The sequence below is a fragment of the Perissodus microlepis genome, chromosome 4 (assembly GCF_051167445.1).
Source record: "Perissodus microlepis isolate ML-2025 ecotype Zambia chromosome 4, ASM5116744v1, whole genome shotgun sequence".
NCBI lineage: Eukaryota > Metazoa > Chordata > Actinopteri > Cichliformes > Cichlidae > Perissodus > Perissodus microlepis.
In genome coordinates, this window is record NC_140464.1 from 7185215 (window position 1) to 7211137 (window position 25923).

Genomic DNA, 25923 nt, shown 5'->3' on the forward strand with positions numbered 1-25923 from the left:
GTACTAAAGGACACACTGTAGCATCAAACCAAAGTGTGGATCCAAGGAGAGCACCTGTTTTGACCATTCATATTCTTTCAACAGGACCAGGTAGTGTTCTGCGTGCTCAGCGCTCAGACTGTAAGTTGAGCAGCTGAGGTGACAGTAGATGATAAAGGATTGAATACATTTCTTTAATTTTAACACCGTAGAGTGATTGCATTTACTGTGTGTGTTTAGGCGAGTTTATGTGGGATCTCACATTCTAACAAAAACAAAGCAGGTAACAATTCAAACTCACTTTAAACAGAGACATCTTGGCTGCCACACTCATTTTGGCTCTGTCATCTGTTTTTACATCTGCTGTGGAAAAATACACACCATCATTTGAAAAAAAAAAAAAAAAAAAAAAACAGCCATTAAGAGATTTTGGTTCATCAAACTTTTAAACAGTTAACAGCAGGAAGAGACACAGGTGCAGACAGAGCAAACACAGGTGCAATTTCTTAGTGAACTGTGCTTAAATACACTGCATCTAAGTCTAGGAATTGGGGATATCTCTGTATTGATGATAGCTGTGAGTAAAAAGTTGTGAAGAACAATTTTAATGATATACAGTGTGACCTGAAAACAACAGTCTAAACATCCATACAGCAATAAAGGCCACTTGTGTCTGCTGTCTTATTATCTGTGGTGTAAACTCTCAGTGAGTCAATCTCTGTAAAGACTTGCTTGTCATCTTTTTATGACGGGGTCAAGAGTTAGATGTACACAACACCGGTCCACTGCCCAAATGGTTTGGTCTGTCGTTACAGAAGAGATTGAGCATTGTGATCCTCTAAATATAACCCAGTTTATTTCCTGAGCCATTAAATGAATTTATGGAGGCAACTGTGCAAGTTGGAAGCCCTCTGCAAGAATTAAATATTGTACACAGTATTTTTCAATTTGTTTATGTTTCTTTCATACCTCACGTAATATATTACATGTAAGTTTTCCCTGTTGTCATTTTTACTTCCTTCTCAACCAGACAGTGTACCAGCAAAGCACACGGAAAAAACAGATGATGACAAACACATAGGGGAGAAAGCTTTACCTTTGCTGTTTTCCTCGTTCTCTGGATCCAAGCACCTAGAAGAATCGGAGGAAAATAGCCAAAGGATGAGGTCATCAGGTGAACAGGTTGGTGACATATGCTTGACTCTTTAGATAATGTTGTTATGGAGATCTGGATCCAGCTTGGTGTTTACAGTATGTGTCTTTTTGCTTCAATTTGCAGTTCAGACAGTCAACACACTGTGCTGTTTTGCATGCTGGGTAAAGCAACACTGTGGAGGCTATTAAGGAAGATAAACTCATGCAAAATACACCACCCATTGGTTTTTTATGTAAAGCTGCTCCACATGCCACACCTCAGCTGAAGGGTTAGTGCATTCTTATCAAGGGGAACAAATATTAAGCATCATTTAAGGGTAAATAAGTGTTTCCTATAAGAGAAAAGTTGTGGTACTGTATCATCAGGTAAGGCTGATATTTTGTTCCTAATGAGTTTTCCCATGAAATGTTAGCCGTACACAATTTAAATATATGAAAACACAGCAAACAATATTTTCTTTAGTCCTAGCCATGCCAGGCATCTCATCTTCCCATTTATTTATTTATTTATTTTATCATGCCCACAAGAAACAGTCCCTACCCACTGCTCTCCTCCATCTCATTGGCTGTGATTGGCTGTGTCCTGAAGCGTTCGCTAGTTTTTCTGTTACCGCCTGACGAGCTAGGGAGGTAACGCCGAGTGCGTCGCCGACCCCCCTCAGAGCCCGGGTTTACAGCCAGATCCAGAGAGGATGTGGCTTGCCCAGCATCAGGGAAGCTACTATCCACACACAAAGTAGGATAAGAAGAAAGTAAGAAGGGGAGAAGATGCTGAGATGAAGAGAAATATTATCACACAGTGGAACACAGTCTGTTAGTGACAGGCCGGATCACACGCGCATGCAGGCGACCCTACGCTTTCTCAGGCTGTGCTCCGCTCTCCGTCTGCTGTAGAAGAGCACTTCTCAACTGGCCCACGGACACCCGAGTGTGGAGCTGTGGGCCGTCGAGTCCATGAGGGACATGAGGCTCTTCCCCACTCTGCATGCTAGCAGAGTTCTGGGAATCCTGCCTAGAGGGGAGGGTATGAGTGAGGGAAGGAGGTGAGATTGCAGATATGGGGGACATGACATGAGGAGCACAAAACATAATCTTCTGTCACAGTTCACATTAATAATGCAGAAGGCTCAAAAACTCACAAAAATATGTATCAAATTTGATACATTTGGCATTAGAAGGTTAACTGTCTTTCCTGGGACAGACTGATTTAGATGTCTCAGTTTTAACTAGCAACCAGAGCAACTGGTGAAGTCAACAATCTGGTGCTGCTCAAAGGTCACTAGTCAAGAAAAAAGCGTGTTTAAAAGGTAAAAGCACGGACTTCCTGGATTTAGTGTTTTTAAATCTATTTCTGTATATGTTTCGTATTTTTGGTTCAGTCAATCCCTTTCTCATTTTTCATGCTTGATTCTCAAATCAAACAAATGAGCCCATTTTCATGGTTTCACAGAAGAGAAGAAGCCACCTGCAAATCTAAACCATCTGCACTACATGCACGCTCGCTGTCATCTGACTGACTATTAATATGATGCCACACACTGTTCTTAGCAGTTACCATGATACAAACTATTGAAGGTATCAACAACTTGTCAAGTTCTGAAAGCTGTGAACAGGTGACAAGTGTCATGGTCATGTTGCCAGAATTAGGGTTTTATTGTTTTTGAGCAAATTAGGCTCGCAGCACCTGCTACCCTGTACAGCCACAGCAGGAAGACAGTGCTGTATCTAAGGTCATCAAAGAGGCTTATCATGTTTCTTGTGTGTGTCCTGAAGTGCTAATTGTATCGTTTTTGCACACTAAGAAGTTGTTGCAAGACTTCAGCCAAATTCCTGTAATTCTAAAATAAAACAATGACAATGAGCTATGATTGAAATTTAAGTCTTCAAGGCATTCAATGAAGTCATCTTTCACCCTTGACATGGCTCACCTTCTCAGGCAGTCGGGCTCAGCAGGAGTCTCTAATCCATTTGTAACATCCTGTGTTCTGCTGTTCACTTTTTCACTCAGATCATGGGAGCTTAACATTCCTCCATGCGCTTGGCTCGCTGGCTCATGAACCTTTTTCTCATCCCTTCTCACCCACTTAGAAGGAAGCTCGTCAATGCTGCCATAGCGTTCGGCCAGTTCTCGCCTCCTCTCAGCCTTGTAGCGGGCAATCCGCTCCGATCTGGGCTCCAGGACGGCGTTCTCCATCGTAGAAGGACTCAGATGGTTGTTTGCTCCTCAAAAAGCATATAGGAACAAAAAACAGATGAGCTGTTCTTCTTCCACTTTTCAGCTGGGGCAGAACATGAGAGCCAAACTTTCTTCCAGTACAATTTTGTTTCCATGAGCTTCTTGTTTTGGTTTTCCTCACAGATTACATTAATCCAAGGTTAAAATCCAGCCTGTTCCACAGTGAATGAGGTATTTCTCCTGAAAGATAAAAAATAGATTAGTTAAATAAGAAACATTTCACTATACATTACATTAGTGCCCTTCAGGCTTCCTAGAAAAGTCAGAGACAACACCAATGAGCTTCATTATATATTAACCATTTCTTCTAAAAGTGGCGTACATCAAAGTCTTATCAAAGTCCTTTTCTTATATTCATGTCTGTGTAAGATGACCCGTTCCAGCCTGTCATGCAGGAATCTCCCCTTGCACTGAAACTCAACACCACAGCTCAACTCCTCTCCGGGTCCAGGTCTCGATGGCAGTTTGCAGGCGTGCTGGTCTCTTCCGCTAAGCTGAACAAGTCCCCGTTTCTTTTTCAAATTCCATCAGGTATTTTACCATAACCTGTCAACATGAAGCATGTTTTGCATCAAAAACACAAACAAAATCTTATCAGCTATGGCTCCAATTTTTTTTTTTTTTTTTAAAACATTTGGTATAGCAACCTGTTTGAATTATAATATTCCAAATACGTACAAGGAAGAGAAAGTCCCTGATGGCGTCATTGTGACAAACAACATTAACAAAACTGAATATTCTAATATAGCATTTAAAATTTAAAAAGAGCAACGAACTGTCTGCTAGTTTCCCAAAACGAGTGCTCACAAATACACGCACACATAAATGTGTGTTTGCACATGTATCTGTGTGTTTTCCAAAACTGTGGATGTCAGCATTCCTGGTGCAGGAAGCACAATGGAGCGGGAACAAAGCGGCATGAGCCACAGACTTAGTCCGCCAGATGGATCTGCCACAGGGCTCAATGCTGCTGGCAGCAGCAGAGTTCACAAAGTATAAGATGCAACTTTTATTATTAATTTGTGGGTTTCACTGCTCCTATACTTGTAGATTAAAAATAAAAAACACTGAGGCACTGATAAAATGGATATAGATTCAACAAATTACTCTATTAAAGAAAAGTCTCCATAAATCCATAACCAGCTTTCATTGATAAAAAACCCCACTCAGAATATCCAGATGTCACATTTGATAGAAACTGAAGGCGACATTGTCAGCAGTGTTTGCAGATCCCAAATTTCCATGCCACAGAGAGCTTTAGTAAGCTCTATTTAGATGCCGTGATCCCTGCATGAGACAACCAGCTGAAGGATTTGTGTTGTCACCTCAAAACACATGCACATATCCTTTAAACAAAGAAGTCAACACAGAAGACTCACCTACCTGTCCAGACCCAGGAAGAGCAACACTCCAGCATCCCCAGTCACACTGATGCCACTCTCATGTATGCATTTGTGAAGAAAACATGAGTAAAGGTGTAAAGAGCGATGTGTCATGTGACAAGCTGGAGGATTGTCGATTGGAAGGGAGAGCACCACTGAGGCTCAGCGAGGATCATGGGGTTCTAATCCAGTGACACTAGCTGATACTGGCTTTGGATATGCACACAGCCCCAGGGATCTGAACTCATAAGCTATAATATTCAAATGAATAGGCGATGAAAGTTAAACAAACAGCCTCTAATTGTTGAATTGGGGGAATAAAGTGTTATCTTTCAACCATGACTTTCTCTGTAGCAATTAAACCCCAAAATTCTGGACCCACACTCGGTATATGCTTAAGTTAACTGCTAGTTTTCTGACAGACTGGGAAAAAAAAAAAAAAAGCAAAAGCAAAAAAAGTATGCATTTAAAAAAAATAGGCACTGGGTGCTGAGCAGCAGGAAAGTAAACCAGATTAAAAGCTGGCCAAGATAAAGCCCTCAGCCAATTACACCTGCCTTGTTCATCTACCTGCACCAACCTCGTCTAATGAATCTCCATAATTCAAGGGCAAATTATCAGAGGAGCATTTCAAAAACAGTCTATGATTATAAATCATGATGTGGATGTTTTATATTAACACCAGCAGCAAAAGAACGTGTTAAGCCTTTGAATATATTAAAGGGAGAGAGAACGAAGAGGAAGAGCAGCTTTCTCACATCGTGCACCTACTGTAAGCCTCATCAGCTCCTCGTGAGATTTAACACGATGCGTCTGTTTTTATATATAAACTCACATTGTGGCAAAGTCCTCATGCTGGGGAGAACATTTTTTATATCAAAACTCATTTGTTGTCTAAACAACTAAGCATAGGGTAGCAGCCTACATACGTAGCTACCAAAGAGCTGAACAATGAGTCATTTAACTTATTTACAGGACGCAAATATTACGTTTTACATGAATCCAGTGTTGTGCCAAAAAGTGATTTCCCAGTGTTTCCGTGTTTTTTATGCGTAATGTCTTTGCTTATATTGGTAAATAGACTGTAATCAGCAGAAGGGGTTTTATATAAAATCAAGAAATTACTTGTTTTGCATTTATATTTATGACTCTACGGCACAGGTGTCGAACTCCAGGCTTCGAGGGCCGGTGTCCTGCAGGTTTTAGATGTGTCCTTGATCCAACACAGCTGATTTAAATGGCCAAATTACTTCCTCAACATGTGTTGAAGTTCTCCAGAAGCCTGGTAATGAACTAATCATGTGATTCAGGTGTGTTGACCCAGGGTGATATCTAAAACCTCGAGGCCTGGAGTTCGACACCCCTGCTCTACGGTATTGTACCTACATTATAATGAATGCAGTCCTTTCCCCCCCCCACTTTAAGTATTTCATACAACTATTATCTTAGATTTTGGCGCTTATGGCCAGTTGTAACGTCAATGAAACTTTTTAGCTAGATAAATAAAGGTCACTACTTTGTGACTTGATATCATTCATGAAAGATAAGTTTGACGTATGTTTGACGGATTATACGACAAGAAGTAATTTCCAGCACTTTGAATACGGACACTCGATCTTTTTTTTGGTACATTTCGGAAGTAACTTTCTGGCACAGACATTAGATTAATGCGTAAACTGTGCGTAACAGCAATATTTAATCTTCCACATGAAACTTTTTTACTCACGGGGCATTTAAAGTGAATGAACACCCAGACTATAACCATTCTCCCTAATGTGCAAAGCACAACCCGTGTCTCCCCAAGTCAGACTGAACAGGTGACTCAGGCAACAAGTGACCTACTTTGAAATATTCTCCAAGCTGCCTCCTGCTAGGATTTTGTACTTTTGAAGATGAGAATGGCAGAATTAAGTATTTCATTTGTACTTACATGCACTGCTCGCCTCGAGATCCCTCCTCAGCCCCGGCGGTCCCTCCCCAACGATCTGTCGCTCCAAAAGTAGTCGCACCGGCAGCTGTGGATGGCGCACCGTATTAAGGGGGGAGAATATAAATAGATGGACACACAGGGGGACGCCCCTTGCTCTGTGTGAGAGACGTTTCTAACAACCGCTGCAGCCTCTAAATGACCTCTGAAGCCTTTGACTCACTTTATGTCTGCTTTATTATTATTTCACTTTTGAAGTAATAACCTCAGGAATGTACACCTGTTAAAACCTGATTTGAAGATGTTAATTATGTCTTATATTGCGCCTGCGTGGTACAAATTCCCCATATTAATTACTGCAAACCCGCTGAACGCAGTGAAGTGAAACTGCTGTGTAATGTAGAAACCCTGTGTACGTCAATCCTTAAATTAACTGAATCAAAGTGGAAAATAATTAGTTATATACATAAATGAAAAAAGTTCATTCTTAATTGTATGTATTCATAATGACCCCTATGGATGCATTTTTAGTAAGCTGATTCTCTACCTGCTCCTCTCAGGGATCTTCAAAACTTCACCACCTACACCTAAAAAGAGCATCCAAGAGAGGCGAGAGGCTGATTTATATCTCACCGACCGGCACACAGGTGACTGTAAGCAGATAAAACAACATCAAGGGTTTTAATAAGGTTCTGAGCTACCACTGGCTCCCTGGAGGACATTGCCATCTTGGAAGGAATTTTCCCATCATGATGTAAATGTTCCAAAGGATAAGTGTGATCATTCAGGATAATATTAGTTTGCAGTGATTCTTCCCTTAAAGGGTACAAGTGTTTCCTCTGAATATACCAGAGCACGGTAGGGGTCAAAAGTTCAGGGCTTTCCTTTAACCTGTCCCTACTGTGAAACCTGTAAATGTGAAGGCAGGCTCCACTGTAACGGCTCCCTTCCTGTTGGAAAAAAGTGTTATAACAGCGCCCCCTTCTCTTCGCACTTTGAAAGTGCAAGTGGAACACACAGCAAGGAACAAAATTCAAACTCAAACTCAGTAAGAGACAGTTATTTATAGGAATGCTTTTGAAATGAACAGTGCAACTTATGTAGAAAAAGAAAACAATCTGTTAATACACACATAAATACCAGTGTGCTCTATACTGATTACACCATCAGTTATCAGTAAATATTTTTTACAAAATTATAAAAAAATAAGTGTGACATTTCCTCCTTTTCAATCAACTCTAGAACGATTTTTTTGTGGAAAAGAAACAGCAACAAACTTAAAGGTGCTCATAATAGGTTTCTGAAGCATGTAACGAAACAGTAAAACCAAACAACAAAAAACAAGCACACTCTGTGAATCAAAGAACACGCACAAAACACATGAAGTTGAAATAAGAAATTATAACAGTGTAAAATAAAACCGCTTCATGTTTGAAATGTATCGAATTTATCGAAATACGACCTACTGTCTTCAAGGTTGTGTGCCATAACATCCATATTCGGCGAGTCAGGCATCCTAATTTAACTGATGTATAAAAAGGTGGAAACCTCAGACCTGACCACAGTCTCTCGTGATGGTATGACTGCAGTTTAAAACCTCTCAAAGACAATAATCAACTCTGAACAAAGTTGACGGTGGATTTTATGGCACAAAACTATTATGTAGGTGGGAGAAGCTCAGAGCAGCAGCAGCTGAATTGCTCTTTCTTCCTCTCCTCATTCGACCGAGATCTTCAGGGCTTCATGAAGAAAGGATGAGCCAGGGCTTTGGCGGCTGAGATGCGGCGACTCGGTCTGAATACCAAACATTGCTGCAGGTGAGGAGATGTTACACCTTACTAACAGTTTACAGACAATTACTATCCCTACTACTTTGTGAAACCACATTCTCAAAGTTGTTTGTTGCCTTTGATTAATCTCAAATTTTTGAATTATCACTTATTCAAATCAGCAACACAAAGAACAAAATATTACTTATATTAAGACACAAAACCAAGCAAGAAAGCACTGCACAAGTATGGAGGACCAAAAATGCCAAATAAATAAATATTTAAAAAATTTAATTAGTACAATACTTTACTGAGTGTAATTACAATACTGTTTACTATTAATTTGTATAATTAATATTTCGATTAAATAGTTTATTTATTTTTATATATTTATTTTATTTATGTATTCTTTTTTTCCTTTTTGTACTTTTTTTCAAATGTTTTTAAATTTTATAATTTTTAATGCACTTCTGTTTCTTTATGCAAATAAGGGGCCGTCATTCAAAGTTTATCAGTAGGTTAACTTTTGGGCTATTCTTTAAATAATTTCAGGAGATGAAACAGCCTTGTTTAATTAGGCGGAATAATGCAAATATATTTGAATTAAAAAAAATTCAACAAAATAAAATGGAAAGAAAGGGAATAAATATAAAAGTAGAAATTTTAGAAAAAAATTATCGTGAGTTTTAATATTAATTTAATAAATGGCATAATAATTAATGACAAGGTTTTTTTTAATTAATTAACTTCCTTTTTTTATTTTGAGCAGTTTGGGTACTCCGTAGAGCGTGGATAAGGGAACACTGGCTGCAAGCTGTGTAACAGGAACAGAACTGCTCTGACATTTGGTTTAAAATGTAACGTTTCCATCAGAATGACGCACATTTTTTTCAGTCCTGAGTTTAAATGCAGTGGCATCAATGTGTCCTGAAAAAATAACTTGTTTTTTAACTCTGCTGCTTTTTAATGCTCTGCAAATATAAACGGTCTAAACTAAGATGATAAACAAAGTAAACATTATGTGGCAAACATGTTTGCCATGGCAACATAAGCTAAATATGCACCGCTCTGACTAAAAACAGCCTCATAGCGCTGACAGCAGGGCTGTGTACATCTCATGCCCTTTTTTTCACAAATTCAACTATTCTATTTTTTATACTTTGTTGAACGAGTGATTACGGAGGGGATGTGGACACAGCTGTCATAAGTGCAACGTGAACACACAAACACAGATCTGCTCACAGACAAGAGGTCATCCTCATCTGGGCCCAGGTTGGGCAGCAGCTTGGTCAGAGAGCCTTGAGGTCCCCAGTTGACTGAATATGAGATCGGGCTGTCTGTGGGCCAGTCCTCCTCAACAGGCAAACCAATCACCCTGAAAAACATAAAGCAAGGAACAACCGTGCAGCAGCACAAAACGCAGAGTATGGTGCAATCAGAAAAGGTATGATTTGTATGGAAGGGTTCTCCCTCTTCTTTCTAAAAACCACGGCTAAAGTTTGCAAAGTTGCATCTGGACAAAAGCAAGACTGCATACAGCCCATGTGACTATGTTATAAATCAACAGGGTTAACAGTCAAAGTTCTCTTCATTGTCCTTGATACAACAAAGGTAAACAAACTTGGATATATTTACAAACTTTTTGGTGAGGAGGATAGCTTGCATGGATTAGAGGAGGGGGTTACTAATGTTTTGACAAATTGTCTTGCGTATTCTTGCAGTCAGCTGTAAAACTGGTAAAACTGCCATTGACCGCATCTTTGACTATAGACGTTTCTAATTTCACCTTGTCTCTTCTTTGCCTCCTCTGCTTCCATCTCTGTGGGGAGACTAAGACCCAAGAAGAGCAATAAAGGATTAAGCAAACTAAGAAATGAGAAAGTTAACCTCCAGCAGCCCCCAGTCCATCAATAGAAAGGCCTACTTTGGTTCTGGGTTGGCTTTATCCCTATTGGTTTGGGTTTGGACCAACGATGACATGCACCACAGGGATGAAAATTCAAATGCTTGACCGCTTCCTGTGTTTCTTGGTGCATTTTCAGTATTATTGTTACAAACAACCCTGCATGACAGCAGAGAGGCAGTGCAGAGCAAAGAAGCTCCCCCCCCCTTTTTTTTTAAAGATATACACAAAAAACAAAAACACTCACTGGAAGATTTTTTGCAGCTGCTGCACCTCTGTGTATCCCTGAAACAACGGCCTGTGGGAACAAAGCTCAGCTCAAATCACACGCCAACTTCATCTCTATTTTCACAACTGTACAGAAGGTTTTATCTCTAAATTTAGAATAACATTCCAGCGTCAAATATGTCTTCCAGCGATACAAAATCTGAGCGGCTCTTACTTCAAGAGGAAGAGCTCAGCAAAGATGCATCCAGCACTCCACATGTCCACCGAGGACATGTAAACAGAGTTCAGCAGCACCTCAGGAGCTCGATACCAGAGTGTCACCACCTGAGCAGAAACGGGAGAGAATATAAGACATAAAGTTACAGGCGGGGGTGGAAGAAGCAAAGAAAAGGAATGCGTTTTTTTCACCTCAGGCCCAAGAACAGTGCCGAGTATAAGAAAACTGTGTTAAGATAGGATTATTGTAGTGAAACGTAATGCTTAACATCAAATTTCTGTTGTCTCACTTACACCTGGGGTAAGAGCAATATTAAAGGTGAGGATCCGTGCCAGTCCAAAGTCTGCGATCTTGACTTCTCCACGGCTGCTGATGAGGACGTTTTCTGGTTTTAGGTCTCGGTGCAGCACCATGTTCATGTGTAGGAAGTCCAGGCCCTGCAGCAACTGCTGCATCACATCCTGGGAGCAGCATGGCAGTAATTACGATTCTATCTCAAGCTGTGAGCTTTGACTGCAAAGCAATATCAGATCATGACTCACACCTTTATGCAGTCACGGCTCAGTCCAGAAGCAGGAGCTTTTGAGAGGTAGGTAGACAGGTCCTGGTCAATGTATTCAAGGACCAGTGTGAGGTCCAGGCTCACACCCACTGGTACAGCAGATGCATCCAACAGCCTGCAGAGTAGTATACAGCAGTAGTGTTGAAACAAGTCAATGCACACAATTAGTGCGCAAGTAAAATGAAACCAGTTTAGGATAAATGTCAAAAAATCAATTTAGAATTGTGGAAAGCTTGAAATTAACAGGACAAAGGGATGTTTAAAGTGAGGCTAGACAGGAGTTGTGGCAGGATGTTAACAATAATAGAGGATTGAAAGACTGTACACAGATACCCATGAAATGATTTTCCAATGCTACCCTGTAAGCGTTCCCATAAAATTAAAAGGAACAAATCAAGCATAGTGCATGTAACACGAAGAGCTTTCAGAGGCTACAGAATGAAGCTACAGAGTAAATAACATCAGGTCTAACAAACTGGAAAAATAGCATCTCATACTTAGATTTTACATGTAAAAGTGTATCATCAGTGTGTTTAGTGTAAAAAATTCAAATGTAGCAACTCATGAAAAAATATCATGTAAATAATTTTTCATTACGAATGAGAAAGAGATTCATGGCATAGTTAGAGGACTTAAGAACAAAACCAGTACAGATTGGAATGATAGTGATATGGTAACAGTAAAGACAGTTATTGATGGTATTGTAAAACCATTAAAATATATATTCAACTTGTCGTTTCAAAAAGGGGGTTTTCCACAAAAAATGAAAGTTGCTAAAGTTATTCCCATTTACAAAACCGGTGAAAGGCATCATTTTACAAACTATAGACCAGTGTCAATACTCTCCCAGTTCTCTAAGATACTGGAAAAACTTTTCATAAAAAGATTTCACAGTTTTGTGGAAAAATATGAATTACTGACAGATAGTCAGTATGGGTTCAGAAGCAACAGATCAACAGCTTTGGCATTGATAGATTTAATGGAAAAGATAACGGAATGTATGGATAACAAGGGGTATGCGCTCTGAGTTTTCTTAGATCTAAAGAAGGCGTTTGATACTGTTAATCATGAAATTCTAATAAAAAAATGGAAAGGTACGGGTTTAGGGGAGTGGTTTTGTACTGGTTAAAAAGCTATGTAGGGAATAGGCAACAATATGTACAAATAAATGAATATAAATCTAATTTGATGGATATAGCTTGTGGAGTACGTCAAGGTTCAGTACTGGGTCCAAAAATGTTTATTATGTACATAAATGATATCTGCAGAGTATTCCAGATTTTAAAGTTTGTAATATTTGCAGATGACACAAATATACTGTGTTCAGGTGTGGAATTGCCACAGGTTTTGGAGATGGTCACACAGGAATTAACGCAGGGGTGGGCAATCTCAGTCCACGGGGGCCGGTGTCCCTGCAGGTTTTAGATTTCACCTTGGGTCAACACACCTGAATCACATGATTAGTTCGTTACCAGGCCTCTGGAGAACTTCAGGACATGTTGAGGAGCTAATTTAGCCATTTAAATCAGCTGTGTTGGTTTGAGGACACATCTAAAACCTGCAGGGACACCGGCCCTCGTGGACTGAGATTGCCCACCCCTGAATTAACAATATTAAAGAAGTGGTTTGATATAAATAAATTATCATTGAATCTAGATAAAACCAGATTTATGTTATTTGGAAAACAAAAGAGAAACATCAAAGTAGAAATATGTGTTGACAATGCATTGGCGTCCTGGGGATCAGAAAGCACTGCACATTTTATACTGTGCTTTACTACTGCCATATATGAGCTACTGTATGTTTCTGGGGAAACGCATACAAAAGTAACACACAAACAATAACTATAATACAGAAAAGGGCCATTAGATTAATAAATAATGTGGGGTACAGGGACCATACAAATGCACTCTTTGTCAAAATGCAAGCTATTAAATTCCAAGACTTGGTGAAGCTTAAAACAGTGCAAATAATGTATAAAGTAAGAAATAAATTGCTTCCAAAAGAAATCTGTAAATTGTTCATAGAAAGAGAAGGTGGGTATAACTTACGAGGGAAATGGAATTTAAAAATACAAAGTGCTAGAACAACTTTAAAAACTATGTCTATCTCAACTGCAGGAGTTAAATCATGGAGCAGTCTAACAGAAGAAATAAAAGAAAGTAAAAACATAAACCAGTTTAACTATAAAAACCTAATTTTAAATAAGTATAAGAATGAAGAAAACAGGATTAACCCAGGATGGTAATGTTGCTGGAAATGGTGTTTTAGTTCTTTTGGGGGGTTTTGTTTGTTTGTTTGTTTTTCCATAACTTGTGAATCTGCAAATTTACACATTCTGTATTTTTCATATGAAAGAAACTATACTGTGGTGGGGCTTGCTTATTTCTTGTTTTTGATTTATGTATGTTTGTATGTATGCTTTATTTTGTTTCTTATGTTGTTTGTTTAATTTAAGACTAAAAGAAAATTAAATGAATGAGAGGTAAAACTTGAGGGGGTAGAGACAAATAAGTAAATACTTCTGCCTACTCCTTTTCAAACAAATAATGGAATGATATTTTGTAATGATTGTGAAAGTATATGTTTGAAATGTTTGAAATAAAATGAACTGAACTGAACTGAATATGAAAATGCATTAGCTAAAAACAATAATTATATTTTAGCATTAAAAATAGCATTTGGATTAAAGAGCTCGTGCATAATGGTAAATTAAGCACTGCAGAAACATCAAATCGATTTTGGTAATTACCAGTCTTGTTAATTAAAAAAACTATATATTGAGTGATAGTGCTTAACATTAAATTTTTTTTTGAAGCACTAAATGCTTTTTTTTTCTTTTTATAAATAGATTAAAAAACAAAAACAAAAAAAACAGGCCTTTCTTTGAACTCATGTTTCATGTTAAAGATTATGTCACACTGTGTTGTATTAGGACTGTAAATGACATATAAACCTACTTGACTATGTTGGGATGGTTAAAGTGCTGCATCTTGCGCATCAGCGCCACCTCTCGGATCATGAAGGCAGGGATTCCGGATTCCGACGTGTCTCCGTGGATGGTGAACTTCTTAACCGCTAGGAGGCGCTGTTTCTCTCCCAGCTCTCTGGCTTTGTACACTTTACCATAGTAGCCTTGTCCTACTTCTGCCAAGAGCTCATAGCACAAAGGTTGAGTGCCGATGCTCATTGTTCTTGAAATTCAGGGTAAATCCTGTGGGCTCAAAATGTGGTCATAAATATTTTGTACTTGTAAAAAAGATTTGTATGTGTAAAAAAGATTTGTGTGTGTGTAAAAAAGATTTGTATGTGTAAAAAAGGTTTGTGTGTGCGTAAAAAAGATTTGTATGTGTAAAAAAGGTTTGTGTGTGCGTAAAAAAGATTTGTGTGTGGACTTAGAAAAAAAAAAAACCCTGCAAGTTACAAGTACGAATTTTGACCCTATTTTTCTTCCTTTCATCTGATTGGTCAATGTCATGTCAATCACAAATGTAACAATCCAATCAGAGAACAGATGGGTTTGGCTGTTGGAGGGGCGCTTTTTTTGAACTGCAGGTCTTTGAAGGGCATAAATGCCCTTTTACATGCCAACCCAGCGTTTTCCTTCATCACCACGAAGGAAAACAGTCTGTGGTCGTCCGAGTTTGGTGATTTTTGTGTCACAGGTCTACGTGTTTAATATAGGGACTTCCACAGCCTTTTCAACAGCGCTGCGGACCGCGGGGTGGGGGCGGGCAGTGTTTTGGAAATGACAGTCTTCATTACAAAGCTTTCTTCGTTATGAATTAGCATAGATGTTTTTATTGAACATTTGAAGAACCAGCAAAAAAAACAGAAACTCTTGTAGAGGACATAAAGTCAGAGATAGAAAAGACAAGGAGCAGGTGCATCTAGTACAGGTAGAGCTGCTGCAAAAACCCACAGAGCCCAGCAGCCAGCGTAACAAATTCTGGATCCTTTGCTTTTAGTTAGCAGTTAGCATTAGCAGCACATCCTGCGTCTGATGTGAAAGGACTTTTATGCTGCGCACTGTGACTCACAGCAATGGTCCTGGGTCAGCCCTGACTTTGTGTTAAACTAATCCTAAAGTAATAATGGTATTTCTAACCACTGATATACCACAACTTTTTCCTTTCAACAGCTACTGAAAGTTAGGGGACCTAGCTGCTATCGGATATTTATATAGAGATCCTCCAGCTTCAAACTGTATCACCCTTCAAGGACCTGCAGTTCAAAAAAGCGCCAAACCCATCTGTTCTCTGATTGGATTGTTACATTTGTGATTGACATGACATTGACCAATCAGATGAAAGGAAGAAAAATAGGGTCAAAATTCGTACTTGTAACTTGCTGGGGTTTTTTTTCTAAGTCCACACACAAATCTTTTTTACGCACACACAAATCTTTTTTACACATACAAATCTTTTTTACGCACACACAAATCTTTTTTACACATACAAATCTTTTTTACAAGTACAAAATATTTATGACCACATTTTGAGCCCATATAAATCAACCTGAACTTTGCTCGAAAGACACACTTTTAGGGTGACAACGGCTCACACGGCCTTCTAGCGGCAGTCACAGTAAGCTAGCTAATGAGGCTCTGCGAGTAAACTGAGGGTTTGCAAACGGTAATAACCAGCTGTCACAGCACCGCTTCAAACCACCTGTAACACCGTTGTTTTTATGTATTAATAAACCCTGAATTAAGATTAAAATAGCCACTGTCGTTTTTTAATTTTACCTGAGAGTGTTCAGCGCCCTTTTCGCCACCACCCGGCGACGACGTGAAAATGTCTTTGCGTGACTGTCGCCAGCATGACAGAAATTATGAGAAAATCACACCCCTTTTAATCGCCAACTAATCAGAAAGCACAAAACTTGCGTTTAGCTAAGCCCACTCCTGGTACACGTGTCCACGCTGCTGTCAAATGTCACTGTACACAGCATGCTGCGTTCAGGTGTTGGACATTAACAAAACAAATAAACAAAGAAGAGCTTTTGGCAAGTGGCCATTTTTTAGTCATTCACTCAAAGCTGAGTTTAGATCCTAATAATTACTACTGAAGTGGGTCTGCTTTACATGGACTATTTCTAAAATTATTGGAGAAATGCATCCATCCATCTTCCCAGTACAATGAGAAATTAATCTGACCTGCTCATAAAACACACAGTGCACCAGAGATACAGTTGTAACGGTTTTATTATTTGCACCCCTTGTTTAATGTTTAATGAAAGAACTGTTTAGAAAAAAAGTAAATCAAACATATGTCATAATTAGGCACATTATGTGCAAAAGAAAATTAGCATAAATACCACACAACACAGTGGATATTAATTCTGTTTTTGTGAATGACTCACAAAGCATTTACATGAGTTGTGTTAAAGCCTGAGTAAGTACAAGTAGGCTTTTATAAGGACCACATTATTACAGACTACTTAACCAAACCGCAGAAGAGAAATGTAAATTAATATGAGTTCTCCAAGTGTTATGTTATTAAACTCTCTCCAGTATTTTAATGTTACTGATGAGCAAAAGTGTCACAGCACAGCACTGATTAATTGCTGCATGAAGCGCTCTCTCAGCTGAATGGTGTTAGGCAGTTACTCCCCTTTCAGCTTGGAATTAATAAATGTTGTCCTCTTTGCCAAGGCGATGGCATCCAGATGGAGGTTTCGGTTGAGAATGGCAGAGCCGCAAGTGAGAGCTCCGGCGAGGGCACCGGCGAAACCGCACAGAAACACATCCTGGCCTGTGAAACAAAGGCATCAAGTGTTATACATGCAAAGTAAATCACAGCACACTGACTGGATGTTTGGATGTTCTAAACACACAGATTCACACACACCTGTCAGATAGAGGTTCTTCAGTGGCGTCTGAGCTCTCACTGTAATGTTCAGCTCAGGGTCGAACCGGCTGATGCCGTGATCTGCGCCATAGATCTCGCCTTTGGGGGCTCCGATGTAGTGTGTGTTTGTGATGGGAGTACCAGCATCAATGTATTCAATCTGCACAAGGAAGAAAACAAATATATGGCTGCACAGAACTATTTAACAAGGAATTCAAGACTGCTTCCATCCATCTGTCTTCTTCCATTTATCCCATTGTGGGTCACAGCTCGGCTGGAGCCTATTTTCCAGCTGTCATGGGCCAAGAGGTGGACTACAGGTTAGGACAGGTTACTAATCTATTACAGGGCTAACACAGATAGATGATCACCAGTTAACCTAAAATGCATGTCTTCAGTTACTAAAATCATGCTCTGTTGGGTTGTGACTGACTTGGTTTTTGAAAAATGTCTGATTTCTCTGCCCTGAGAAGCCCTTTGGTTGTCTTTGCAGTATGCTTTGGGTTATTATTAGCAGACACGTTATTAATAAAAAGTAGTGATACAGTTCCATACGGCGATAGTGCTGCATCTCTGAAAGATAATGTGGTATTATTTGGATCATGAGCTGTTTCTCTCCATACTTTTCTTTTCCCTTGTACAAATGAAAAAAAAAAAACTATCAGTGAGTGTTTGCCATCTCACTTATAGGTTTATTTTGTTGGGTTTTTTTGGCCTAATTACGACCTCGTTCACTTGTGACCTCATATTAAGAGTTCCAATGAAAAACTACCAAAACAAGTTCACCTTGGAATTAGTTCCAAATCTTTTATCTGCACAATCTGCGACGGAGCAGAAGTCACTTGGTTATTAAACTGCTTGTCAGGCAATTATCTAATTATGTCTGAACCTCTGAAACAGTTAATGCAAAAACTTTTGCAAAAACCTTTGGCCTAAAGCTGAAAGTGCACTTGTTTAACATATTGTTTATTTGAATTCAAATCCGACGTTGTGGTGTAAAGAGGTCCTAATTGTATTAGTCATGAACTGTTTGGCTTCAGAAAGATGTTTTAGCTGTTTTTCAAACCTCCAACTTTATGCAGCCTGAACCATTCCCTCCTTAGATCTGTCACAATACAACACCACTGTCACTCTTTGGCAAAACAACAACAATCTGTTTTTGGCTTCACTAATACGTCTCTTTGCCACTTTCTGACAGCACACAAGAGGCTCTGCAATGTGACTTCTTAGCCACCCTTGAAACTTTCCCACAATAAACAGATGGTGTGTACATAAAGTGGGGATTTAATCAAACTCATGAACTACACTCAGCAACAAGTGGTCTTAAAATGGTGATTTTGCTTTGATGGTCAGTTCAAAATGAGCAATTATTAACAAATTGTGCAGCAGAGAATTTTAAATGGTAAATGGCCTGTATTTATATAGCGCTTTACTAGTCCCTAAGGACCCCAAAGCGCTTTTACATATCCAGTCATCCACCCATTCACACACACATTCACACACTGGTGATGGCAAGCTACATTGTAACCACAGCGACCCTGGGGCGCACTGACAGAGGCGAGGCTGCCGGATTATAAAAGAATTCTTACACAACATTCTTGATTGAGTTATATAAATAAGGTGGTCGTAACCGAAGTTTGGCTTTATATAGTACATAAGTGCCAAATTCCATCATTAAACCTGTCTACTAGAAGCTACATGGGAAGAGTTTTTACCTTGTCTCTGGTGATCTTGGGGAAAACATCCATTACTACTTCTAGAATGGTGTCAATGAATGCCTGTTTCAGCTCCGTGTAGTCGCGCCCTCTGTTTGTCACCTTGCCATCCTTCCACTCCTCAAACCATTCATATTTGGCAAAAGTGACCAGACTCAAAGTAGACTTCCCTAATGTGAAGAAAAAATGAGACTGTTTTTGAAAAACATTAAATAAAATAATCCATCAGGTTGAGATTTCGTGATTCTGTACCTGGTGATCTCGCCTCCCAAGTAGGATCTTTAGCTGAGGGAGAGGCGACAAAGAGGAGAGGTACATTTTTTGCTGCCTCTTCTCTGTCTTTCTTCATATAATTCACAACCCTTAAAAAAAATACAAATAAGAGACTCTTCTGAATTTATACTGACATTAAGGACTGGACCAAAAACTACCTTTAGGCATCTGCAACATCTGCATTCTGAACATTTCTTTCTATCATTCACCATGAAAAATCTGACATTTCTGATACTTTCTTGCTGTGGCAAAAAAAAAAAAGTACAAGTAAGAATTTATACTGGTGTATCTCATTATTATGCTGTAATATTCTGATTTGGCTATAAATACCAAAGTTTATATTTGGTCCTAATTGTAAAAGGAATGAAAACAAAAGGTTTCGTACAGTTCATCGAAATTGTTCTCAGTAAAGATCCAGTAGTTGTCTGCTTTCAGGCCCAGCTCCTCCTTCGTCCCATTCATACCCATGAAAACGCTCAGACCACCTTCACCATGCTTCAGCATACTCAGCTGCTTCTGGATAGCTGGAAAGCAAAGCAATATAAAACTGATGTTAGAAGCATGAGTCATTCCCCTGATTAGAGGGAAAAACAAGTACTGCAACAAGTAGCACTGTGCATCAGCATCAGTACTTATACTTTAAAGTCCATTGAGTGCTGACATGATTACTCAGTGAATCAATCAGCAAAGGACGAACACGGAACTTTGATATTTACTTATCTCTTAAATTTATCCTCTCAAATGTGAGGGCTGGGTACTTTTCTCCGTTTTATATCATGACACGCTAGTGTTTTAGTTAGGAAAATCCAGGGTTTAGGCTGCAAATCATACAAATAAAGGAACTGTTAGCAAGACGTTTTTTCTGTGTTGGGGCTTTCTAATTGATCAGAATAAAGAAAATCCTTAGTTACAGTTACAAGTCTGTTGGAGCCCTGATCAACTTTACCTCCTCAACTGTAACTGGACCCAGGAGCAGACTGAGCCAACTCTGGCAGGAATTTGATCTCATCCCCGGCCACTGTGCTCACACAAACCCACAGTCTGCTAACTTTGATCTTTTATCATGCAGTAAGTCTATGTTTTGAAAGCTGTGCCAAAAGTTATGTTAGTTATATTTATCTAAGTTATATTTGTAATAAGATATTTATATATATATTTTTAAATATCACAGTTATTGTCAGCACTGGGTGATAGTAAGACCTCACTATTTGTCAACTCAGAGGGAAGGTAATCCAGATTAAACTGCAAAAAATCTGAGATGGCTTCTCTTAAAACTGAGCTCCCTCTCTCTCTTGCTCTCTTGGGTAACTTGTCCAATGTTATATGTATAAAAGCAGGTAGACTGCTGAGAAAGAGTGGGGACTGCACATGGGCATCTATCTTTGTTTGTGGTAAACACAGTGTGACACTGTAACTAGAGCAAACAGCTCAGTGGTGAGTGTGATGTGTGGTTTTGGAGAGGTCTTTCAGTTGACACCTGCTTATTATAATATGACCAGTCAAGTTGACTGTTTATGGGAGTGATCCTGAAGCTTAGCTGAGTCCACTATCTTGCCACTTAACTGTCAAAAACATCTTCAATGTTCCTTCAAATAAAGGTTAAAAAAAAGTCCTTTCTTACCTGGCATGGTCTGGAGGTCTTTGGGAATCAGCTTCTGGTATGTGTTGAAAATGCCAGCGTCAGAGATGATCAGAGGAGCATGGATGTGTACTTCCTCCTGACCTTTCATTACGCTGACACCTGAAGCCATAAAACACAAACACAGTGAATCACCTCCTCTGTGGGATGTTGAGCTAACTGTGTGTAGAGAAACTGAGGACCCACCACAAGCTTCCTTGGCATCATTGAATAAGATGCGATTGACTGGAGCTCGAACCAGAACAGCGCCCCCTGCCTTTTCAATGATGGGGATCATATGGTAGGCGATCTCACTAGCTCCGCCTTTAGGGTACCAGGCGCCATTCAGGTAGTGGGTGATCAGCAAACTGTGCATGGCAAAGCTGGCATCTTTGGGAATTTTACCTGCAGATCAGAGATGGAAACCAACAGTGAGAGCAGCATAGCGAAGAACTGATCTGATTACACCACTAAAACCACAGCCGGGCTCACCATAGGTGCCAAAGATGTAGCTGAAGACAGCCCTGAGGTCCTTGTTCTCTGTCAGCTCGTTGACCACATCTGTAAGGCTGCGGGGAGCCATCTTGAAGAAGAAAGACAGATGCCTGACTAGGCCGGTGTGAACCAGGAACTTAGCCAGCGGGAGAGGGAGAATCTTCAGAAGAGCGAGGAACCAAACTCCGTTTCCAGTTTTCTGAACATGAAACACACAGTGGAAAAAAGTGTAAGGAAAGTAGTCTTGTCTCCTGTGCTTACAAATTACATACATTTAGTGATAATTAAATATTTTTAAATTATCACTAAATGTACGTAATATTCATACTCATTACATATCATGTGGCAACAGCAAGGAAATATATTCCTGACTATACTTCTACAGGAGAATGGACAAATGTAAGAAGTACGTTTGTGAAACAGATGGGTGGTGCCATAAGGCCATAAAAACTTGGCCATAAGGTGCCATGTGCCATGAGGCCAGTCCAAGTGCACCTTTCCTCATTACTCCATAAAACGTTATGATAAATTAATAATGTATTGTTATTGCTATCAATATTTGATATGCTCTAATTTCCCAAAAATGGATCACTTTGTTTTGTGGAGTAAAATAGACCAAAAGTACTGCAAAAATGATCAGTTTTACAATATTTAGCTGTATCTGTTGGGAGAAGTTAGTTAACACTGACACGGTTCCAAGAAAGATAAAGAGTCTCTTAGAAAAATCCCTTGTGAGAGAAACTATTGTTATACGTTTCAAAAGATCTGAATCAGAGACACAAAGACTGTTTGCATAACTTAAAGCGATTGAGAAGAAGAAGGTTAATTAAAAAGTGTGCCCTCCAAAAGCACCAAGGAAAATCTGCTCCTTTATTTGCATGCCGAAGGGCAAACTTTGGCGCAACTCAGTCTGAGTGAAGTTGTGTAATGTTGCAGCTAAAAAAAAAAAAGATGCTGCCTCATGAATCCCACCTTTGAATTACCAGCTGATTATCTGTGAAACATCCACAGATGTTGGCTAATAAAAGTGCATAAACACATAGTTCCCAGCAGGAAAGGTCTTCACATGCTGGAATAACGAATAAAGGTCCACCCAATAAAATATGAGCCTACTTATTACTCAAAAAATAAGTTTGCAATGCTAATAAAAGTCACTAAGTTGCAGATGCACAAACTAAACTGTGATTCTACCTTGGCCAGCTTCATGAACTCGTCAATAGCCTTTTCTTCTCCTGGGAAACACTTCTTCAGTTCATCTGTGAAGCGAGTCCTGCTACTGTAGATGGGGTACCGGCGGCGGTTTTCTGGAGGTCCCAGCACAACGTGATCGAATGGGTTCTCCAGGGGCTCCCACTCCAGCTGCCCATTGGTGATCTGATCCAGCATGCATCGAAACGGCTTGTGGTCCAACAGTTCGCCAATGTAGTGGATTCCTGTGGGATGATTGTATAGATCACAGAGAGGAGACTTCAGATCCCTTAATCGAGATCGAAAAGTATTTGCCAAATCAAAGATCATCATTGCAAAAACTGTCAAATCTTCTCTCCTCTTTAAAAAATACATATATTTTAATTTTAGGGAATAATAAAGTAACACGAGTCACTGATCTCACCAACATCAAATTCAAAGCCCTTCTCAGTGAACGTGTGGCAGCATCCTCCGGCCCGGCTGTGCTGCTCCAGAACCAAAACCCTTTTTCCAACTTTTGCAAGCAGCACGGCAAGTCCGAGCCCACCAACCCCACTGCCGATGACGATGGCATCCAGGTTCTCCGGTACTCTATTGGCCACAAAACCTAAAGAGGTGGAAACAAACCATTCAATCACCAGCATGGTTTTAGCATAACAGTAATAAATTGGAGAATTCTAGTCATGCACCACCAATAAGAATCATTTTAAAACATAATTGGTGTCAGATTCACAAAAACTCCAGATATTCTGTTTTGCTCACTTTCATACCATGGTGTATTCAGGCTATTATTACAACTTACTATATTAGTACAATTTCTCAAACCAAACACCAAATAAAATGGGAAGCTTAATGGGGTAAAAAAAAAAAAAAAAAAATCAGCAGACTGGGTATATTTATAGGATTAATAATAATAATAGATTGGATTTATATAGCGCTTTTCAAGGCACCCAAAGCGCTGTACAATTCCACTATTCATTCACTCTCACATTCACACACTGGTGGAGGCAAGCTACGGTTGTAGCCACAGCTGCCCTGGGGCAGACTGACATATCGCGCCATCGGCCCCTCTGGCCAACACCAGTAGGCGGTAGGGTAAAGTGTCTTGCCCAAGGACACAACGACCAGGACAGAGAGCCCAGGGATCAAACCGGCGACCTTCCGGTTACAGATGCGCTTCCCAAACCCCTGAGCCACGGTCGCCCCCGGATTCTAACCTCGAGGGGTAAAAAACTATTTTTTGTGACTTATTAGTTTATAGTATGACATTTACACATTTTTGTAGTACTTTTTTTCCTCATATTTTTTCCCCAATGTAATAACATAAAATATCCAAGTAATGTTTATTGTAAATTTGTAGACTGTGATCTCCAGTTTTTGCCCAGATTTCCTTCTTCCTTTTTTTATTTGTGCAGAGATTATCTGAGATTTTTAGGCTGCTCCCTTTTTTTTTTTTTTTTGCAGTCTTGGTTTGGCAAAAGTACCAAAGGAATCTTGCACTTTTATAAACTTTGCAACGTCCATTCCAAACCCACAGATCTCATCTTATATCTATTTATATATGTTTATAGTAGGAGTGCATAAAATTAGCAAAATTTACAACAACTTCCAGTTTCAGTTCTGACTAAGCATCTGTCTGCTGACTTATAAAAATCCACAAACAAATATAAATAAGAATGAGTCAAATAGTTGACTTGAATAGTTCAAATGCAAAGGCTGACACTTGACCTACATAACTCCGAGTGTAATGGACCTTTTACTCACCTTGCTTCAGCACTTTATTTTTCTCTTTCTTGTCGTAAACTCTCTTCTTTAGCGGTTCACGAGTGTCCTTCTCAAAGGGATCAGGCCCGCGGCCGCCGAAGACATAATGTAATAAAAATATGACAATCGCCGCACAAATAATGCCCACAGCGATCATCATTGCGCCCCTTCCCAAACCACTCGGCACAGTCACGGCGTTCACTTCCTCATTGGGTTCCATCAAAAACCAGAGCCTTTACTTAACAGCTCGGATCAGTACCGCCCACATAACTGACAGGTGGCGAAACTGCCCAATCAGAATCTCCCTTTTGGGACGCGTTATTATATTTCGACCAATTATCGTCAAGTTCAACGTGACAGCTTCCTTTGGTGTTTATTATGTTTTTAAGTTGAAATTTACTGTGTCCTAATGAATTTATTACGTTTTTATTGCTGCTGCTTTTATCGTCCTTGTGTTTTGCTGCTGCTTTATTCACATAAAGCACTGTTCATCTTATTTGTAAAAGTTCCATGGCCAAAGCATAAAATTTGTCTTTTCAGCAGGGTAGTGTACATGATCCACAACATCTCTTTGCAGTGTTTTACTTTTGTTAAACCACTGATTAAATTAACTATTAAAAAAACAAAACAAAAAAAAACCAAACAGTTTTCTCAAGGCGCTTTACATTGTAAGGTAAGGACCTTACAATAATGCTAAAAAATTATCTTAAAATTGGGCTGTCTCTGCGTAATAAGGTTTTAAAAAGTTGCTACCCCTAGAAGGTAAACACCTTCCACCTTTGCAGTTACAGAATTCCTCGCTCCAGCTTATCTTAGACGTTTTATTAAATGTTTAAAAAACACTTATTTGCCGAGGAACATTGTGTGATGTTTCAAAGCTTCTTAAAACCCTCATTTGTGTATTTGGGGAGGAAATTATTTAAGTACAGCTATATTTAACACCCATTTAATCAGACTTTACCAAAACCTCACAGTAAGCTCTACACCAGGGGTAGGCAACCTTTCTGATGACGAGTGCCATTTAAAATTTCCTCAGAAGTCAGTGTGCCATATGATTGCATTAGCAATAAACTTAATAACGCTCTATATGAACAGTTACACAATATATAGAACCACTTTATGGAATATTTGTTCGCAGATGTTGGCAGCTATCAGCAAATAGTTATCAGCTGTTTTGAAACAAAAAAAAAAAAAAAAGACACTTTTTATCCATAACAAGAACTCCACAACAGCAAATGAACTGTACAACAGAAAATACAAATGCTATTTATGGTCTCCTCACAACAATTATAAGAGAAATAAACTGGGCCAATATGGCATGTTTGTTAATATTCAACCCAACCCTTCAACTCATTCATGTCACCTAAAAGGTAAACTTGTTTCTCCATCACCTGTTCAGCTCTGATGATTCAGTAAGGACATCTCCTGGTTTCATCAGCATGTTTCCCTCTCACCAGATATCCAAACCGATATCATGACCAGCAGGTTTTACAGCTGTGGCTCCAGCAAACATCAGCTACTAGAAAGAAATATTAAATAAATTCTAACAACAGCTGATCAAGCTTAAACGTGCTGCTGTTGTTTAGCGACATCCGGCGGTTTCCTCTTTCTGGCGCAAAGTGGGCGATAAACAAACAAGACAGAAAAGCCGATCAGCTTA

At 39.4% G+C, this 25923-nt stretch overlaps 3 protein-coding genes across 9 annotated transcripts in view; all 3 read right to left on the reverse strand.

The window, feature by feature from the left end:
• Positions 1 to 6809, reverse strand: part of svilc (supervillin c) — a 23065-nt gene extending 16256 nt beyond the window's left edge. Inside the window, exons 1-7 of one of the 7 annotated variants that reach the window (XM_084925308.1) lie at positions 6683 to 6809; positions 3693 to 3916; positions 3063 to 3550; positions 1991 to 2146; positions 1676 to 1855; positions 1076 to 1110; positions 281 to 342 (exon numbers count right to left, since the gene is read on the reverse strand). In XM_084925308.1, the coding sequence (XP_084781434.1) occupies positions 281 to 342; positions 1076 to 1110; positions 1676 to 1855; positions 1991 to 2146; positions 3063 to 3328 (699 nt within the window). In that variant the 5' untranslated portion in view covers positions 3329 to 3550; positions 3693 to 3916; positions 6683 to 6809. The remainder of the gene's footprint in view (positions 1 to 280; positions 343 to 1075; positions 1111 to 1675; positions 1856 to 1990; positions 2147 to 3062; positions 3551 to 3692; positions 3917 to 6682) is intronic. The other 6 variants (XM_084925307.1, XM_084925305.1, XM_084925309.1 and 3 more) reach the window with 6 other exon arrangements.
• Positions 6810 to 7728: 919 nt separating this feature from the next.
• On the reverse strand, positions 7729 to 16444 carry cdk21 (cyclin-dependent kinase 21). Its single transcript, XM_084925336.1, has 8 exons — positions 16106 to 16444; positions 14319 to 14572; positions 11341 to 11473; positions 11090 to 11257; positions 10794 to 10903; positions 10599 to 10649; positions 9691 to 9823; positions 7729 to 8490 (listed from the first exon to the last, which is right to left on the reverse strand). Exons 2-8 carry the CDS (start codon positions 14546 to 14548, stop codon positions 8413 to 8415), a joined length of 903 nt encoding a protein of 300 aa, XP_084781462.1. The 5' UTR covers positions 14549 to 14572; positions 16106 to 16444; the 3' UTR covers positions 7729 to 8412.
• Positions 16445 to 16546: 102 nt separating this feature from the next.
• retsat.2 (retinol saturase, tandem duplicate 2) lies at positions 16547 to 24503 on the reverse strand. The gene is made up of 11 exons (XM_084925332.1): positions 24264 to 24503; positions 22924 to 23106; positions 22503 to 22744; positions 21309 to 21510; positions 21024 to 21221; positions 20820 to 20939; positions 19584 to 19722; positions 19178 to 19287; positions 18926 to 19095; positions 17211 to 17370; positions 16547 to 17114 (listed from the first exon to the last, which is right to left on the reverse strand). Exons 1-11 carry the CDS (start codon positions 24481 to 24483, stop codon positions 16966 to 16968), a joined length of 1893 nt encoding a protein of 630 aa, XP_084781458.1. The 5' UTR covers positions 24484 to 24503; the 3' UTR covers positions 16547 to 16965.
• Between the last annotated feature and the right edge of the window lie 1420 nt (positions 24504 to 25923).

Bases quoted from the DNA above. Each gene is read 5' to 3' on its own strand.
- retsat.2 (XM_084925332.1), bottom strand. From the start codon at position 24,483: ATGGAACCCAATGAGGAAGTGAACGCCGTGACTGTGCCGAGTGGTTTG. The intron at 22,745-22,923 runs GTGAGATCAGTG...ATCATCCCACAG, and splicing joins GGGCTTTGAATTTGATGTTG to GAATCCACTACATTGGCGAA. The intron at 17,115-17,210 runs GTGTGTGTGAAT...TTTGTTTCACAG, and splicing joins GAAGAACCTCTATCTGACAG to GCCAGGATGTGTTTCTGTGC.
- cdk21 (XM_084925336.1), bottom strand. From the start codon at position 14,548: ATGAGCATCGGCACTCAACCTTTGTGCTATGAGCTCTTGGCAGAAGTA. The intron at 11,258-11,340 runs GTGTGAGTCATG...TGCTGCTCCCAG, and splicing joins TGAGCCGTGACTGCATAAAG to GATGTGATGCAGCAGTTGCT. The intron at 10,904-11,089 runs GTAAGTGAGACA...GTTTCTGCTCAG, and splicing joins ATATTGCTCTTACCCCAGGT to GTGGTGACACTCTGGTATCG.